General features: G+C 51.9%; 1 protein-coding gene across 1 annotated transcript; it reads right to left on the reverse strand.

The window, feature by feature from the left end:
* Window positions 1–813: 813 nt before the first annotated feature.
* DVL2 (dishevelled segment polarity protein 2) lies at window positions 814–17,724 on the reverse strand. The gene is made up of 15 exons (XM_083580912.1): window positions 17,527–17,724; window positions 16,115–16,184; window positions 15,534–15,688; window positions 14,380–14,489; window positions 14,120–14,252; window positions 11,767–11,857; window positions 11,439–11,508; window positions 9,749–9,888; window positions 9,518–9,594; window positions 9,361–9,428; window positions 8,428–8,562; window positions 6,570–6,701; window positions 6,230–6,406; window positions 3,873–4,097; window positions 814–2,630 (listed from the first exon to the last, which is right to left on the reverse strand). The coding sequence occupies exons 1-15, from the start codon at window positions 17,715–17,717 to the stop codon at window positions 2,146–2,148; spliced, it is 2,259 nt and encodes a 752-aa protein (XP_083437038.1). The 5' UTR covers window positions 17,718–17,724; the 3' UTR covers window positions 814–2,145.
* Window positions 17,725–18,929: the final 1,205 nt, after the last annotated feature.

Below are 18,929 nucleotides of genomic sequence, written 5' to 3' on the forward strand. Positions count from 1 at the left end.
ATGTCCAGGGTTTTTTTTTGGGGGGGGACGGACTCTGCACACCCGCAACCGCATGCCTACTTCCCCAGCTCGGGCTGGCAGCGGCTCAGGCTGTCCTCTTTTTTTGCTCTTAAGATATGGCAATGCCAGAGAGACTACAATCCCTTGGGTCGGGCATAATACTAAGGCAGGAATTGTGGTTCTTTCTCCTCAGCTCGAGAGGGAAGGAGCAAAGCGGGCACAATCTGCCTGCGCCCCATAAAACCTGGTTTTAGGGCTTACTGTGACAATTTGCAGGTGGAGATTCTTTGGGGTTTGTTCTCCTGTCCACCTACATCGCACAGCAAAGCGTGAACTATAGCCCTGAAGATCCTGCCCAGTGAGAGGCTTCAAAATCAAATTCTCTCTCTAAAAAGAATTTTAAGGGCTGGGGCGGGGGGGGGGGGGCACGTCTGTGAGCAAAACAGACGCATTTCAGTCCTGAGCTGTGTTCCCCCAATAGTGTCGCACACAAGATACAGGCCTAGATCCAACAGTTCCCCCTTTGTATGACAGAGAAAGTATTCCTCCTTTCGCTGGCAGAAGAGAACTTTTGGATCCAGTCTCCGCTGCCAACAAAATACCGTATTTTTCGTTCTGTAAGACGCACCAGACCACAAGACACACCTAGTTTTTGGAGGAGGAGAACAAGAAAAAAAATATTCTGAATCTCAGAAGCCAGAACAGCAAGAGGGATTGCTGCGCAGTGAAAGCAGCAATCCCTCTTGCTGTTCTGGTTTCTGGGATAGCTGCGCAGCCTGCATTCGCTCCATAAGAGGAGGGGAAAAGTGAGTCTTATAGAGCAAAAAATACGGTAATTATTATGTACAGCCTGAAGATGGAATCTGAACTCTGTGCCCTAGAACCAAAAGGACTCCTACCCCACATCAATAGCCTGGTCTTTCCCTGGGATTGAAACGGGGGGGAAAGGATGTTGGGGTTTTGCCTCAAGTTGCCTCCGCCCCCCGCACGGGATGGAAAACTTTAGCAGCTGAAACAGCAACAGGCTGCGAAGGAAACAAACACATTTTCTATTACAAACAGGGCAAAGAGCACAATTCTGGCAGCGACCCTGGAATCAAACGTCGCCAGTGACACTTTGGTTGTAAACCCTTCAAAATGCAAAGAGTTGTAGTGTTAGGAACACACGGTAAAAAAAAAACCAAAAGAATGATCTCACGTTTTGGGGGGGGGTGTAGTGTAAAAATGAGATCTGGGGCAGGGGGGAGACTTTTATACAAAAGGAAGGTTTTTTTAAAAAAAATGAACCATCTTAACTCCAAAAACATGAATAAAAAAAAAAATTAAGAAAGTTTCTTCTTTAATAGAAAAAAAAACGTAACAGTACAAAACAAAATGAGCACTTCATTGACACCGGGTTTTTTGGGATCAAGTGGGGTGCAGGGATGGGGATCAAATGAATCTACTCTTCCGCTAAGAAGCGGAGGCATCGAGACTCACCTGCTCACAAAACCATAGAACAGATCAGGTCATGTGACAGGAAGTCCTGGGCCGTTGCCCTGGGTCATGTGACATTCTAAGGCGGCCACCTGACCACGGAACTTGAGGGGGGCCAAAATTCAGAGGACACCGGTTCAAGGCAGATACAAAACAGGAGGCAGAGGTCACATGATTCTAGAGACCTGAGTCACATGATTAAAAAGTGGCCAAGCCGGCCAGGGTACTAAAACAAAAAGGTAAAAAAGATGGCTCACAATATGGAAGGTGGAGCCATTTGAACGCAATAAACAAGAGAGGACCCGTCAAGCCATCTCCTGTGGCCACGGAAGCCACGTGTGACATCACGGGATGAAGGCAAACGGTTCTGCTGGTGAAGGAAAAATTGCTGGCAAGGCGGGCGTGGGTCACGCGAGCCCTAAGCTGAGCCACGGAAGTGCCACGGAAGTGGATGGGGGCCACATTGCTTCCGGCCGAGTCGGAGGACCACAGCGTTGTGCCAACTGGGGCAAGAAGCAAATGTTTGGGTCCATCCGAAAGGCTCTCTTGTGGCATGTGGGGGGGGGGGCCACGAAGCCCCGGCAGAGGTCAGAGGGTTGTGGAAGGCTCTGGGGACGGAGGCCACGGCGGTGAGCGCAAGGTGGGGTTCGGGGCCCCCCCAGCCTCAGTTCACATCACGTCGACAAAGAACTCGCTGGGGTTCCCCATGGCCATGTGGAACGACTGGCGGCTGGCCGTGAGCTCGGGGGGCACCGAGCCCAAGTCGCGCACCGGGGGGGCGCCGGGGGGCTGGACGGCCGCGGCGGCCGCAGCAGCTGAGGGTGGGGCGGGGGGCGGAACCATCATGACCACCATGGGGTTGTAAGGCAGGGGGATGCCCCCGGGGGCAGCGTAGGCCACGTGGAGGGAGTGGTGGGAACGGATGCTGCCACCCCCCAGGCTGTGCTGGCTGCGCTGGGAAGACCCCTCCCCGCCGGGCCCCACCGTCACCCCGCCGCGCTGGCTGCCGCTGCGAATGGAGTACTCCGACTCGCTGCCGCTGCCGGACTTGGAGTCGGCCCCCGCCTTCTCCTCCTTGGGCTTGCTGGCCCCTCGGCCGGCCCCACTGCCACCGCCACCGCCATCACTGCGGTTTGACCCACTGCTCCGGCTGCCTGCAGAAAAGAAGGGAGAGAGGAGGCGTGTAAGTCAGGGGAAGCAATGCTTTCCGACCCTCTAATAATAATTAGTTGTTGTTGGCAGCTGTCCGTCTCAAGAAACAATGCAGTGCGCCTCCCAATGGAATATTAAAAACACGACAAAACATCAAACATTAAAAACTTCCCTAAACAAGGCTGCCTTCAGATGTCTTCTAAAAGTCAACTAGTTGTTTAATTCCTTGACATCTGGTGGGAGGGCATTCCACTACCAAGAAGGCCCTCTGCCTGGTTCCCTGCAACCTCACTTCTCGCAGGGAGGGAACTGCCAGAAGGCCCTCGGAGCTGGACCTCAGTGTCCGGGCAGAACGATGGGGGTGGAGATGCTCCTTCAGGTCTACTGGGCCTTTGAGGCCATTTAGGGCTTTCAAGGTCAACACCAACACTTTGAATTGTGCTCGGAAACGTACTGGGAGCCAATGTAGGTCTTTCAAGACCAGTGTTATGTGGTCTCGGTGGCCGCTCCCAGTCCCCAGTCTGGCTGCCGCATTCTGGATTAATTGTAGTTTCCGGGTCACCTCCAAAAGTAGCCCCACGTAGAGCGCATTGCAGTAGTCCAAGTGGGAGATAACTAGAGCATGCACCACTCTGGTGAGACAGTCCGCAGGCAGATAGGGTCTCATCCTGCGTACCAGATGGAGCTAGCAGACAGCTGCCCTGGACACAGAATTGACCTGAGTCTCCATGGACAGCTGTGAGTCCAGGCTGCACACCTGGTCCTTTGGGGGCACAGTTGCCCCATTCAGGACCAGGGAGTCCCCTACACCCGCACCCCCAAAACTGTACTTCTGTCTTGTCAGGATTCAGCCTCAATCTGTTAGCCGCCATCCATCCTCCAACCACCTCCAGACACTCACACAGGGCCTTCACTCACTCATCCAGCGAATCCTGAAGGGCCCTTGCTTGTGCATGGGCATCATGCAAGGCTGGGAACTGCTTGTCCCAACTGGGGGACCCAACAGCTTCCACTGGGCAGCCCGCAGCCCTGATACCCCAATATAGCAGTCGGAAGAGCCTGACAATCTCAGGGTGGAGAGTTTGAGCCTCATGTTGGGCAAAAGATTCCTGCAACGCTGGGGCTTGGGCTAGATGGCCCTTGTGCTAGATGACCCTTCCAACTCTCCTATGATTCTGAGCGAGGGCCATTTGCAAACACAATAAAAGGGCCAGACGAGATCCAGGGCTGCCCCCCCCCCGTACCTTCGCTGTGCTGGCTGCCGGCACTCCCCATGCCGTAGCTGTAGGAAGAGAGCTCATGGTAAGGCGGGGGCTGGGGGCTGTAGGGGTGGGGCGCCGGGTACTGGTAGGAGAAGGTGGGCATCAGAGGCCAGGGGGTGGCGCCCGGCAAGGGCAGCGGGGCCAGGGTGTCCTGGTCGGAGGCGCCGCTGGAGCCATCGTTGTCGTTGAGGGAGAGGTTGGCCATGTCTGGAGGAGGAAGAGGAAACTGGGAATGAGGAGTCCACCCAAGTGGAGAAAATGTAAAGAGGCTGGCTGCTGGATCCGGCCCATCTAGTCCAGCACCCTGTTCCAAGCAGATGCCCCAGAGGGAAACCCAAAAGCAGGATCTGACCAGAAAGAGCCCTCTCCCCTCCTCGTGTGGTTTCCTGAAACTGGAATTCAGAAAGACCACAACCACTATGGTTAGCGGCCATTGATAGCTTTCCATGCAAGGAGGCAGCCCAGAGCAAGACACTCAAATCAGCCCAGAGCAAGACACTCAAATCACCCCATCCATGAGGGGCTAAGGATGGAATGGAAAGGACAGGAAGAAACACCATGGACAGAATAAATGTCACACACAGGAAGAGCATCGATACGGTATGAGATCTTCACTTGTAGTCTTATATTAATGCGTCAACAAGAATAGAAGTTATGAATATTGCAGCTGTTGTATAAAGGATTACTATGATGACAGGAATGTAATTGAAATCAGTAAGATTTCAGAACACAAAAATAAAGTAAACCATCAAACCATCAATTCTAGCACGCAGGGGGCCACCAAAATTATGCAATTTGGCATTTGAATGATTTGTATTAGGATTATATTTGCATTATAATTTGGCATTGTTATAATGAAGCTGATATTGGATTGTTGTAAATGAAAAACTAATAAAAATTATTATTTTTTAGAAAAAGGTGGAATGGAAAGGAATGAGGCACAGATCATTCCTGAAGACAATTAAACAGGGCAGAGGGAGAGATTTAGCAACTAAAACAACCTGTGTTATTCTCCTCCTTAGGACTCTCCCAGATCATGAAGCTGAGGCTACAAGACTTTGGCCACCTCATGAGAAGAGAAGACTCCCTGGAGAAGACCCTGATGTTGGGAAAGATGGAGGGCACAAGGAGAAGGGGACGACAGAGGACGAGATGGTGGGACAGGGTTCTCGAAGCTACCAGCATGAGTTTGACCAAACTGCGGGAGGCAGAGGAAGACAGGAGGGCCTGGCGTGCTCTGGTCCAGGGGGTCACGAAGAGGCAGACACGACTAAACGACTAAACAACAACAACAGGACTCTCCCATGTTACAGCCTGCCTAGGAGGAACCCAAGACCATCTCAGCTGAGCTGGCTTGGACTGACCATATGCTTTCGGCAACAAGGCACGGGCCACCCTGAAAGCTGCAAGCAGATCAGGCGGGCAAAGGCAGTGTGGGTGTGAGATCCGGCAAACAGAGAACAGAGCGGCCTTCTCCCCCCCCCCAAAGCTGGCACCATCCAGATGTTTTCAACAACTCCCACCAGCCTCCGCCAGCACAGCTGTTTCCATCCCTTGTCTCATGAGACCAGGGCCCTGCGGGATCTGATTTCTTTCCGCCGGGCCTGTAAGACAGAGTTGTTCCGCCTGGCCTTTGGCATGGAATCAACTTGATCCTCTCCCCGTCTTTCCTTTTTCTTTTCTCTTTCCCCTCCTATTTGTGGACTTCCCTGGCTTTTTTCTGGCCCAGTCTGGATAGCTGGCCTTGGTGAAGATTTGACGGTTTCATCCCCAAAAAGTTTTTGATTTGAGTTTCTACTGAAATGAGGCTGCATTTTAATGTTGTACTTTAATCTTGTTTTTAAGTTGTATTTTAATCAATTGTTTTTCTACCTGATGTTAGCCACCCTGAGCCTGGGCTGGGGAGGGCGGGGTACAAATAACACTATTATTATTATTATTATTATTATTATTATTATTATTATTATTGCCTTAATCATCTCTTCTCTTGGGCTGAGGCCCATCCAGGTTGAATGCCCAGAACCTGTTTGAAGGAATTAAGAACAGGGTGCCTCTGAACATGGACTGTGTTTCCTTGCACTCCAAGCAACCTTCACCGCTGCGCTCCCATTAGGAATGTGGGGGATGCCTCTTGGTTTTGGTTCCAGGTGTTTTTGACTACAACTTCCAACAGGTGCATTGCTATACATCCACATGGGTTGGGGATGATGGGAGTTGTAATTCAGAACAGAGAGAGAGAAAAAGAAAAAGAGGAGGAGAAAGGAAGGAAGGCAGACAGACAGAGCTTGGGGAAGGCTGGAGCAGAGCTACAGTTCTGAGCAAAGCCTTTTCCTCCTTACAGTTTTCGCAGCCGCTGAAGTCTCCGAAGATGTAGTAGCACTGCTCAGAGAAGGTGATCTTGTTGACCGTGTGGCGGATGAAGCCAGCCTTCAAGAGGTTGCTAGCGTACTTCCGGGCCTCTCGGCGGTCCTGGAAGCCCTCCACGTGGTGGTACAGCCAGTCCACCACATCCGAGCCTGGGAGGGGTGGGCGACAGGGGTGAGGGAGAGAGCCAGGGGGCCAGCTAGGCTGCCACGGAGGGCTGCACGGGTCCCTCGCTTCAGGGCCTGGGGAGGCGAATCCCGCTCCCTGCCGCCTTTCCACCCTCCCTCCCGCCTGCCCCGCCCCTCAGCACGGTACCTAGGAAAGCGTTGGGGATGGTGATCTTCAGCCACATGCGGTCGCGGACCTCCAGGCCCGACTCCGGGGAAGCCATCGCCTTGGTGACGGAGGCCATGTCGGTGTGGATGGACAGGTTGAAGTCGTCAAAGCCTGAATGTGGGACGACAGGGGAAAAGGGAAAGAGAGACCTCCGTCAAACTCCCTGGGATGCGAGATCCCGAGCGAGGTTTCCCCCAGGGGAGCTGAGGCATCATTTTTCTGCAGCAGCTAAAAGTGCCCAGGGGCCAACGCGCTCCAGATTGTCTTCTTGGCATGTAAAATGAAATCAGACCAAACAGCAAACGCAGCAGCTCAAGTCCCACAGGTCTATCAGAGTGTCTACCTTTTCTATATATATTTTAAAATAAAAATATTGAAATCGTTATGATTCAGACTATGGAGCTCTTTGTAAAAATCATGGGCCGCAATGCCCCTTCTCTCTATGGTATGTTCTACCACCGAGTCAGTAAATTGCAGAGCTGAACTCTACATTTCTTTATTGACAATTGTGACGACTAAGGTTTTTTTAAACTCATTTTGCTTTCACTTCTTTTTTTCCTGTACCTGACTGTCATTATTAACGCTCAATTAAATGTATTTTTGGGGGGAGGGTGGGAAGAAAGAAATAATGTTATGGGAAAGGTGTGGAAAATGCTCAGATCCTGGGATCTTCTGTGGATGTGCAAGACAAATGAGACAGTTGGTGAGAATGACCCAGAAAAAAGGGAGTGAGATGGGAGACTTAAGATAATCCTGCATATAAAAACAATGTGAAAGAAAAAGAAAAAGAAAAAACACACTCTCCTCCTGCATTTTTCAGTAACTGTGGAGGCAAAGCACAGCCATCCTGGCTACAGCCACTGAGAATCCTGTTCGTGGCTATCATTGCCTCTGCTGGAATGAGTTCCATAGTTTATCAAGTACTCATTTATCTCTTTTGAATCTTCCAACATTCAGGCCTCAGGGCTAATAACCTTACTAATCCAAAAACCTGGGCCAAGTGACCCAAAGGCTGCCTGCCCCCGGACAAAAGTCTTGGATTGCCTGGGCAAATTTTGCTTGCAGCATCACATCCAGCAGAATATCATAAGGTGGTGACTCAAAGAAGGGCCAATTCCACCAGAAAGTCCTTCTCATATGCGAAGCAGCAAAGCATCCTTTATAAAAGACTGGCCTTTTTGCTTTCCTAGACCCAAAAGACTAAACTGCTTTACATGCCTGGATTCTGTTACAGTGGTACCTCGGTTTACGAACTTAATCCGTTCCGAAAGTCCGTTCTTAAACCAAAACGTGCTTTCCCATAGCAGCGGGGGACTCAATTTACAAACGGAACACACTCAACAGGAAGCGAAACATGTTCTTATTCCAAGGCAAAGTTCACAAACCAAAACACCTACTTCTGGGTTTGCAGCGTTCTTAATCCAAGTTGTTCATAAACTAAGCTGTTCTTAAACCAAGGTACCACCGTATTAGCTTTTCTATCCTTTTAAATATGCTCCATACCATTGAATTATTGGACTTAGATTGAATTTTTACTCAAATAATACTGTTTGCTCTTCTATATTATATACTGCTTAGGTTTTTTGAAAAAATATTAAGTTCTTTGTAACTGCTTTTAAATAAATACACCAGATAAGGGATTGCATTCATGCTGCTGGCTTTCCCACTGGGTTTATTTTTTAACCTACAACAGTGTGGTCCAGCAGCAGACACCTGGTGTTTCTTGAAAGAGGAGCCACAGAGATTTTCAGAAGAGGGCTTACACCTCCTTCTGCCCCTGTCATCTCCCTCCCATCCACCGGGTAATAATCAGGGCGGAGAGACATGGGTCACTCACGTTCAGTCTCAGTGACGGAGGTCCCCGAGGTGATGGTGTTCATCGAGCTGCTCCCAGGGTAGGCAGCAAAGGCCCCGGTCAGGGCAGCTGAATGGGACACCCAAGCCGCTGGGTCGATAGGCTGGATTGGCTCATCTGGACGCAACACAGACAGGGAAGAAGCCTTAGGAAACTCCCCAGCGAACCGAGGCTCTTGGCCTGCCCTGCTCTCCCTCATCCCAGAGTCTAGGCCCTAGAACCAGGACATTTCCAGATCCGGAGCCCAAACTCTGCCTATGCAGGCCCGGTTGTTTGGCAAAACATCTTAGGTTTGGGGGACAGGGGGACCTGTGGCCTGCTATGGCTTGGAAGTCCATTTCACTCCTTTTGAATCATAGAATCATAGAGTTGGAAGAGACCACAAGGGCCATCGAGTCCAACCCCCTGCCAAGCAGGAAACACCACCAGAGCACTCCTGACATATGGTTGTCAAGCCTCTGCTTAAAGACCTCCAAAGAAGGAGACTCCACCACACTCCTTGGCAGCAAATTCCACTGTCAAACAGCTCTTACTGTCAGGAAGTTCTTCCTAATGTTTAGGTGGAATCTTCTTTCTTGTAGTTTGGATCCATTGCTCCGTGTCCGCTTCTCTGGAGCAGCAGAAAACAACCTTTCTCCCTCCTCTATGTGACATCCTTTTATATATTTGAACATGGCTATCATATCACCCCTTAACCTCCTCTTCTCCAGGCTAAACATGCCCAGCTCCCTTAGCCGTTCCTCATAAGGCATCGTTTCCAGGCTTTTGACCATTTTGGTTGCCCTCCTCTGGACACGTTCCAGTTTGTCAGTGTCCTTCTCGAACTGTGGTGCCCAGTTTTGGGTCTGGCGGAATCAGAGCAAAGCCTCTCGGGGGTTTGGGGGGGACACACACACACAGGTGTCGGCCACTTACTTCTAGGCAGGGTGAAATAGCCTTGCGGGGAGGGGTCCCAGCACTTGGCCACTGTCAGCACAATCGGGCTGCAAAGGAAAGGCGAGCGTGAGCTCAAGGCTGCCCCCGCAAGGCAGCCCAGCGCTCAGGAGGGTGCCCGGGGGAAAAGCCCACTCACCCCGGCTTGTGGACAATCTCCCGCAAGACCCTCACGGCGTCGTCGTTGCTCATGTTCTCAAAATTAATGTCGTTGACCTGGGGCAGAGAAGAAACAAGCACTGCTAGGCCGGCTTGATGCTGTGGCTCCGGGGCGCTGCTCTCTCCCCATCCTCAGCCCCCCAAAACGGGAAGGAAGCCACCCAAGGGCTTTGAGGAGCGTCCTCTCTCCCCCCACAGCCGCCGGGCTCACCTGCAGCAGCATGTCTCCGGGTTCGATCCGTCCGTCGGCCGCCACCGCGCCGCCCTTCATGATGGAGCCAATGTAGATGCCCCCGTCTCCTCGCTCGTTGCTTTGCCCCACGATGGAGATGCCCAGGAAATTGTACTTTTCTGCTCAGGAAAAAGGCGGGGGGGGGGGAGAATAAAGGAGGTCAAGTCCAGCAATTAACTGGAAGGTGGTGGGTGTTCATGGGAGGTTTAGAAACAGAGGCTGAATGGCAACCTGTCAGGCATTCTTTATCTGTGATTCCTGCACTGCAGGGAGTTGGACTAGATGACCCTTGGAGTCCCTTCCAATGATTCTAATAAATGATTCTAATAAATGATAATAAATGATTCTAATAAATCAGGCATGTCCAAAGTCTGTTTCGGGGACCCACCGGTCGGTTTAATCTGGCCCCTGTTTATTTCCTGGGGTAAAAATCCTTTAAAAAACCGTAACAACTTCAAACAACCTAAAAGAAGCTCAACAACTTCAATCCTAAAAGAAGATCAACAACTTTGGTTGGCCCCCACAGCCCTTCACTTCATCAAATCTGTCCCTCTTTGAAAAAAGTTTGGACACCACTGTAATAAATGAAGAAACTGAGGATGGGATGGCAGATCTGGAGAGGAGGATTGGTGGACCACCCAAGTCAATGTGAGAGGAAGCCAGATGTGGTCATCCCCCCCCCCCATCATCCCTGAGCGTTGGCCCTGCTGGCTGGGTCTGGTGGGAGTTGAGAGTCCAACGAACTTGGGGTGGCACACAGGCTCCCCCACCCCTGATCTATCCCTTAAACCCCCCCTGCCTTACTTTCTCATAAAAATGGAGAGGAGATGCTATGCCCACCAGAAGAACTCTGCTTGCAGTGTGGCTTAAAAATGCCTATTCTGGCATTTTGCTGTTCAGCTAGCCAGCCTACAGACTTCAACCCTCTCCCTTATAGTGTTTTGCTCACATGCACAGCCCTGCCTTCCATTGCCTCTGCAATCCCCCATTTTGGCCACTCACCCTTTCTATTTCAAGTCTCTCTCTCACCTCACACAAACACCCCTCGATCGCTCCCTTACCCAGTGCTTTTTTTTTCCTTAAAAATGTTTAGGGGTACTCTCATTTTCCTACTCATACAGTGGTACCTCGGTTCTCAAACAACTTGCAACCCAAACACTGCAAACCCAGAAGTGTTCCAGTTTGTGAACTTTTTTTGGAAGTCGAATGTGCTCCGTTTTGAGGTTATGCTTCTGATTTGAGTGCCACGCTTCTGTTTTGAGTCTGTCTGTCTGTTTTTGCTATTTATTTTGCGTTTTTGTGTGTGACTGTGTGAAACCCAGTTCAGCTACTGATTGATTGTGTAACTGCAGTACATTGTTTATTGCTTTCATTTTATGGTTCAATGATCTCGTTAGATAGTAAAAGTCATGTTAAATTGCTGTTTTAGAGGTTGTTTTTAAAAGTCTGGAACCAATTAATCCGTTTTGCATTACTTTCTATGGGAAAGCGCGCCTTGGTTTTGGAACGCTTTGGTTTTGGAACGGACTTCCGGAACGGATTAAATCTGAGAACCAAAGTACCACTGTATTGAAATACTGCCCCTCAATGAGACCAAACTTAGATTCACAAAATGTTTAGGAGTACGCATCCCCCTGCATCCCCCAGACAAAAAAAGCCCTGCCCTTACCCATGTTCAGGGTAACGGTGATGATGTTGAGAGACATGGTCGAATCGGTGACGCTGCTGAAGGACGAAGTCTGAAAGAAGAGTTGGGAAAGAAAGGAGTGAGCAGAGGGACCTCAGAAGAGCCTGGCTGCAGGATCAGGCCAACGGCCCATGTACTGCAGCACAGCAGTCAGCAAGACACCTGTTGGAAACCTCAAGCAAAGGGGGAGATCAGAGTGAGGATCTGCATATTCCTCTCCCCCTCCATGCAAGAAAAGAGATCCTGCCTCCTCCATCACCCGTGGAACAGCAACCCACATGGCCACTGCAGACCCCCCATGCCAACCTACCCGCTCAAGACGTGGCGGGCGCTGCTTCCGCCGCCTACGGTGGCGCTTGAGGAGGCGAGAAGCGCTGCTCTGCTCTGTGGAGCTGCTGAACCTGCCCAGGAAAGAGGGGGAGAGAGACCCTGAAGCCCAACTGCCATATATACACATACCACATTTTTCCGTCTATAAGACGTCCCCATGTATAAGATACCCCCAATTTTTCCAATTTTGGGGGACTCAGATTCAAGAAAATGGGGGGAGATGCCCCCGTGTATAAGACGCCCCCTAATTTTTGACATTATTTTTTAGGGGGGAAACCTAGTTTTATACACTGAAAGATACGGTATATTTTATTGAATTAAACTACTGCATCACAAAAGTAAAAAGAAAACACATCATCCACCAACTTGCAAAAATATGTTACACAAAAAGCAAAATGTTACCAAAAAATAAATGTTACATATAAATAAAATAAAATTCTTCCATCCTTTAAGACTTCCGTCTCTCTCAGCATGGGTCCTTTATTTCCTCAATAACTGCATTATATTATAACAATTAACTTAAGATACGTTGTCTGTATTCTTTATACCATATTATATTGCGAGCTGTAGTCAAAGCACGTTAAAGGTTTCGTATGGGAACTATGTTTTTCTAAATATGCTCTATAATTATCCCATTCTTTACTGAACTTTTGGGTTGTTTGATTCCTAATTCTCCCTGTTATTTTTGTCAGTTCCGCATAGTCAAACATTTTCACCTGCCATTCTTGTTTAGTTGGCAAATTCTCTCCCTTCCACCTTCTAGCTATCAGCATCCTCGCAGTAAGGTCTTAAGGCCAGGAAGCCATCCAGCGCAAAGGGGGTTCTCGTCTGCCAAGAGGTTTGCCTACCCCAACTTTTGGCATGAACCCAAATGTTCCCGGAAAGAGAAGCAGGTGAGCAAAGAGGGGAGGGGGGGTGCACCAAAGTGTGCAGCACAGAAGCAAGCAGGCCGCACTACAGCCAAGCTACAGGGAACCAGGCAGAGGGATGCCGTCCCACCAGATGTCAAAGAGGAAAATAACTACCAAACTTTTAGAAGACATCTGAAGGCAGCCCTGTTTAGGAAAGCTTTTAATGTTTGATGCATTATGTATTTTAGTGTTCTGTTGTAAGCTGCCCAGAGTGGCTGGGGAAACCCAGCCAGATGGGTGGGATATAAATAGATTAATAATAATAATAATAATAATAATAATAATAATAATAATAATAATTATTATTATTATTATTATTATTATTACTATTACTACTACGCTAGTCTTGTCATAAATGTAAAAGAAACCCTTCCCTTGGTGGCTTGCTGCAAATCACCCAAGTCGAAAAGAGGTCATTTGGCCAAGACAGCCCAGGAGCCCAAATAGAGCTCATCACCCGGAACTGAGAAAGGAGCCTGGTGTGCAGCAAGGCCTGCTGCACACCTGAGAATCATGGACCCTCCTGCAGCAGCAAAGGGGTAACCTTCCAAAGGCTTAAACACAGGTGGGACCAAGGATTGCACACCCAATTCTTAATGCAGCCAAGGCAAATTCCTTCCTTTAGTCAAGTGACATACAGCAGTACCTTGGATTCCAAATGCCCTGAAACTTGGACGTTTTGGCTCCCGAACGCCACAAACCCAGAAGTGATTCTTCCAGTTTGTGAATGTTCTTTTGGAACCCGAATGTCCAACGGGGCTTCCGCGGCTTCTGATTGGCTGCAGGAGCTTCATGAAGCCAATCAGAAGCCGTGATTTGGTTTCCAAAAGGATTCCGTTCGACTTCCAAGGTATGACTGTATTTAGCAGCCAGAACAGTGCAAGTTTTCACTCCCGCTAGACAGCAGGGCTCTTCCTTGACACCTTGAGCCTGGGCGAATCTCGCCGTTTCCCAGCCCGGTGTGAGGCAAATCCCATCTTTCATCTTCTTGGCATCAGGCACAGCTCTGGGAGGAAGGCTAGGCCAGACTTCCTCAACCTCGGCCCTCCAGATGTTTTGAGACTACAATTCCCATCATCCCTGACCACTGGTCCTGCTAGCTAGGGATCATGTGATGGCTGGCTCAAGGTCACCCAGTGAATTCCCTGGGTGAATGGCGATTTGAACCCTGGTCTCTCCCACTTCCTAGTCAGACTCTCTAACCACTACACCACACTGCCCAGGGCCAGGAGGTGAGCGTTCCTGGCTTTGCAACACTCTTGGGGAGACTGCAGGACTGGAAGAGCCCCAAGACCCCCTTGGAAAGCAAGACTTGTTTCAGAGAAGACCCCACCCTCCACAGATCCCAGGAGAAGCATTTCCAAAGGGAAGGACCCGCTGGCTACTCACAACCGAAAATGCTGGCCCATTTCTGCCCCTCACCTGCTCATGGTGTCATCATCGTCCGAGTCGCAGAGGCTGGTGGTCTCAAGTTCGCTGGTCAGCAGGGTGGAGGAGCTCTCGTACCCAGCCAGGTGCCGCTCCAAGCGGGACTGCCCGTTTAGCCGGTGCCCACCTAATTATTTTAAAGGCAAGAAGAGAAGCGTACGGTGGACTCACAAAATGGCCACTTCACACACATGCACACCCTCCCCTGCAGCCCACAGAGACCCCGGAGTTTGTGCTCCCAGGCGGCCACTGACCTCCATGCTCCATGCTCTCCCTGCGGCGTGGCCGCTCCCGCCTCAGCGACACAACGGACTCAGTCTCAGTTTCGTGGTCCAGGTTCTCGTGGCTGCTGGAGATGTTTGGGCTGCAAAGGCAGGGAAAGGGCCTGCACCACTGAATTGTATCACAACAGTACCTACCAAAGTTAAGAATGGGCACCTCCCCAAGTCCCCAAGCTTGGCCCAGAAAAGAAAAACCTATTGCATAAAGTACTTTTTTGTTCTCATGTTGTGTTTTAATGTTATGAACCACCCCGTAATCTTGGGATAAAGGATGGTATACAAATAAGTAACACAGTAATGTATTGTGCAGGCCAAGATATTTTATTGATGTACTGTATAATTATTACGTATAATTTTTGTTTGCATGCTTCTGTTTGACTGCAACCTGTATTTGGTTGCCTTGTTAATAAATCTGAATTACAAAATGTGAACTTGGCTCCGTGAAATTTCCTGAAGAATACCACAGATTTATGCTCTGGGCTCCTTTGGGGGAAGACACAAAGTATAAATCTAATAAATAATATTTCCTTTTATGCAGCATGCAATAGTCAAAGTAAAAAGGTAAATGACCACTGGACGGTTAAGTCCAGTCAAAGGCAACTATGGGGTTGCGGCGCTCATCTCGCTTTCAGGCCAAGGGAGCCGGCGTTTGTCCACAGACAGCTTTCCAAGTCATACGGCCAGCAGGACTAAACCGCTTCTGGCACAACGGGACACCATGACAGAAACCAGAGTGCACAGAAATACCATTTACATTCCCTCCACAGCGATACCTATTTATCTACTTGCACTGGCATGCTTTCGAACTGCTAGAACTGCTTTTGAACTGGCAGGAACTAGGACAGAGCAACGGGAGCTCAGTGGTTTAGACGAAACAGCCACCCACGTCCCAAATAGTCAAACACTGTAAGAACATAGGAATAACTTGATGGATCAGCTCAACGACCCATCTAGTCCAGCATCCTGTTCTCACAGTGGCCAACCAGATGCCCATTATGGGAAACCTGCAAGCAGGACCTGGGCACAAGGGCACCTTCCCTGTGGTTTCCAGCAACTGGTACTCGGAAGCACTGCACACCCACCCGGCGGTAAGCCCAAAAGCCCACGTTCAGTCTCCCCTTACTCACTGGAAGGAAGGGGGTCGGGAATCCCCAATGCCACTAGTCCGCTCCACGGGCAACGGAGGAAGTGGCGGCGGCGGCGGCGAAGGTTCTGGTCGTACCTCTATGGGAGGAGGGGGAGGGGGAGGGAGCTCAGGCTGGGGGTTCTCAGAAGACACAAGCTATGGCAGGGAAAAGGAGAAGGTAAAATGAGGAACATGTAATCATCCCCCATCCTTACCTCCCCAAAGACTGACCACCTGTTTGGGCGCTAAATAAACCCTCAGAATCCAAACGCCAGGAATTTAAGTACAGGAAATGGGCCCTGCTGGATGAGGCCAAAGGCTCCTGCTAGGCTGGCCTCCCACAAGCCCCTCCAGATGCTTTGGACTGGAACTCCCCACCAGGTCCAGCCAGCATGGCTGTGGCAAAGGTGATGGCCAGCCGGGTGCCTCCAGGAAACTCACAAGGAGGGCTTGAGGGTAGGAGGCCTCCACTGTTGAACCCAGAGCCAAAGCAAGACCCCAGACCTGTGGCCTAAAGCCAACCCACAGTTAGGTCTAGGGTAGGGAGGGTGCCCACAGCGAGACGATGCGCCAACTTCATACCCAGGAAACGACTCTGCCATTGAAGCAAGGGAGCTTTGCGTTGTCATCGGAGATCTCCTCCTTCACAACCCTTCAGCAGAAGGAAGAGAAAAGGGAATGAGGAAAGGGGGCTTCCAAGGAGCGAGAAGTGACTACAGTGGTACCTTGGGTTAAGATCTTAATTCGTTCTGGAGGTCCGTTCTTAACCTGAAACTGTTCTTAACCTGAAGCACTTTAGCTAATGGGGCCTCCTGCTGCCGCTGTGCTGCCAGAGCACGATTTCTGTTCTCATCCTAAAGCAAAGTTCTTAACCTGAAGCACTATTTCTGGGTTAGCGGAGTCTGTAACCTGAAGCATATGTAACCTGAAGCGTATGTAACCCGAGGTACCACTGTAGATGCTTGTGGCCCCTGGGACTCCCAACTATGTAGCATCGGGAAGCCACTCCAAGCACCCCAAAGTGCAGAAAGGGTGTGCTCTGGGTGCCTGTGGGAGGGTGGGGGGAGATGGGGTGGATCCTGCCTCCCAGAGGCCTGGTTCCCTTTCTGTGGAAGGGCCGCATCTCAGCGGTAGGAGCATCTAATTTCACTGCAAAAGGTCATCCCACGGCAGCATCTCCAGGTAAGCCTGGGAACGTCTCCTGGCAGAGTTGCTGCCAGTAAGTGCTGACCCTACTGGGTTAGAGGGACCACTGGCCGGATGCAAGGAAAGGTGGGTTCCTGGGTGTCCCTTCTCTCCCAGGTGCCTGGTGTCTCTGTGAAGTGTGTGGCCGGGGGCAGGGCTGTCTCCCAGACCCCTTAAGGAGGGCAAGGAGATCCTCCTCCAGAACATCAGAGCCCCTTTCTCAGGGTCCTCTGGTGTGAGGCAGGAGGGCCAGGTTGGCCCCTCAACCCTGGCACAGAAATGTGGGGGTGCTCGGCCCTTGGGTGGGGAATTTTGTGGGTGTGTTTGCCCCTATGGTGTGAGGAGAGGGCCTTCTCCCAAGCACCTGGGTGAACACAAAGGTGTGCCAGGACCCCTGGGTCCCTTGGAGCTGAGGGGGTGGGCGTGCAGAGCTCTCCCTCTCTCGAACGCCTGGGTGCCTTGGAGCTGAGGGGACAGGGGTGCCTCTCCCTCTCTCGGACGCCTGGGTCCCTTGGAGCTGAGGGTGTGGGCGTGCCTCTCCCTCTCTCGGACGCCTGGGTCCCTTGGAGCTGAGGGTGTGGGCGTGCCTCTCCCTCTCTCGGACGCCTGGGTCCCCAGGAGCTGAGGGTGTGGGCGTGCCTCTCCCTCTCTCGGACGCCTGGGTCCCTTGGAGCTGAGGGGGAGGGCGTGCAGAGCTCTCCCTCTCTCGGACGCCTGGGTCCCTTCCCCTCGAGGTCTCTCTCTCCTTGCGCGGGCGGGGGGAGGCCGGCGGGCCCTTCCTCTCTCTCTCTCTCTCCGGGGTCTCGTACCCGAAGTCCTGGTCCATGCTCTTGAAGAAGTACTTGGCTCCCGGCCGGGCGAGGGCCGCCTTGACGTGGCCCAGGGTGATGCGCTCGGCCGGGACGGGGATCTTGACCAGGTAGGGCGTCTCCTCCTCGTCCAGGTGGTAAATCACCTTCGTCTCCCCCGCCGCCGGCCCCGAAGCCGCCCCCGGCATCATCGCCGCCGCCGCCCCGCCGCCGCCACAGCCAGGCCCGGGGCCCGCCGCCAGCGCCATGGCAACCGCGCGCCCGCCCGCCCGCCCCGCCCACCAATCAGCTCCCGCGCGCCGCCAGACGGGCAGAAAACGGCCGACGTGGGAGGAGGCGGGGAGAGAACGTTCGGAGGAGGCGGAGGGGCGGGGGGGGGAGAGAGGGCAGGCGGGGAGCGCGGCGCGAGACTCCCCTCGCGCAGCGGCAGCGTTTCCCGGCGCGTCCCTACGTCATCACGTTCCACTCCCCCGTCGTCGTCCTCCTCCTCCCACTAGGCATAAACAGACGTGAGGGGAAGGCGGTGTCGCCGCCGCGCCACGTGACGGTCCCTTCTCCCCGCCCCTGCCCTTGATTGGGCCAACGGCGGGAGGAAGGGGTCACGTGCGCGAGAGCCGCGTTCCGAGGCCCCGGTCACGTGAACCTCGCGCCCACGCAATGACGCGGCACGCCGCGGGGCATGAGGGGAGGCGGAAGTTCGTGACGCCCCGGAAGGGGAGGGCGGAAGGAGGGAAAAAGACATTCCCCGTCTTTGTCCTCCGGCAGGAACAGCCTCCTGTCACGTGAGCGCGGGGCTGACGGCTCCCCGGGGAGGGGCCTCTGGCGGTGTCAGGAACTCTGCACATGCTCAGGAGCCGCGCTGAAAAATGCTCAGAGGCTTTTCCTTTCGTAGACCGGGAGGTGACCTAGTATTTAAAAGAATCGGGAGAGGGAGAGAAGGCGGTGCTGGGATTAAAAGGGACCTGGGAGCCAGTAGAGGCCAAGGCTATGACCTGACCTCCAGCTGCTCAGCAAGCGATGCTTGGCCACAGCAGAAAGTCCACAGAGCTACACAAACACCAGACCCTGCAAATGTTCTTTTGCACAAGGAACAATGGCCAGTGTGGTGAAAAAACCCTTTTCTGGCTGTGTGTGTGTGTGTAATTTGTAAGGGGCCGGGGCGGGGGTTACGTTACCGGCAAGTTCATTAAAACTACTGCGTTATCATAGAATTGTATAGTGGGAAGGGACCCCGAGGGTCATCCAGTCCAACCCCCTAAAATGCAATGAACCACTATTTGCAACTGGGTGGCAGCTTCTTTCTGGGGCCAGTAGCTGATTGACGTTCCCCAGAAAGGAAGCTCATGGAAGCTTAAGACTATGCACTCACTGCAGGGACAGGTGCTAGACGAGGCAAAGAGGGG

This window comes from Podarcis filfolensis (genome assembly GCF_964270895.1).
Source record: "Podarcis filfolensis genome assembly, chromosome: 13".
Classification (NCBI taxonomy): domain Eukaryota; kingdom Metazoa; phylum Chordata; class Lepidosauria; order Squamata; family Lacertidae; genus Podarcis; species Podarcis filfolensis.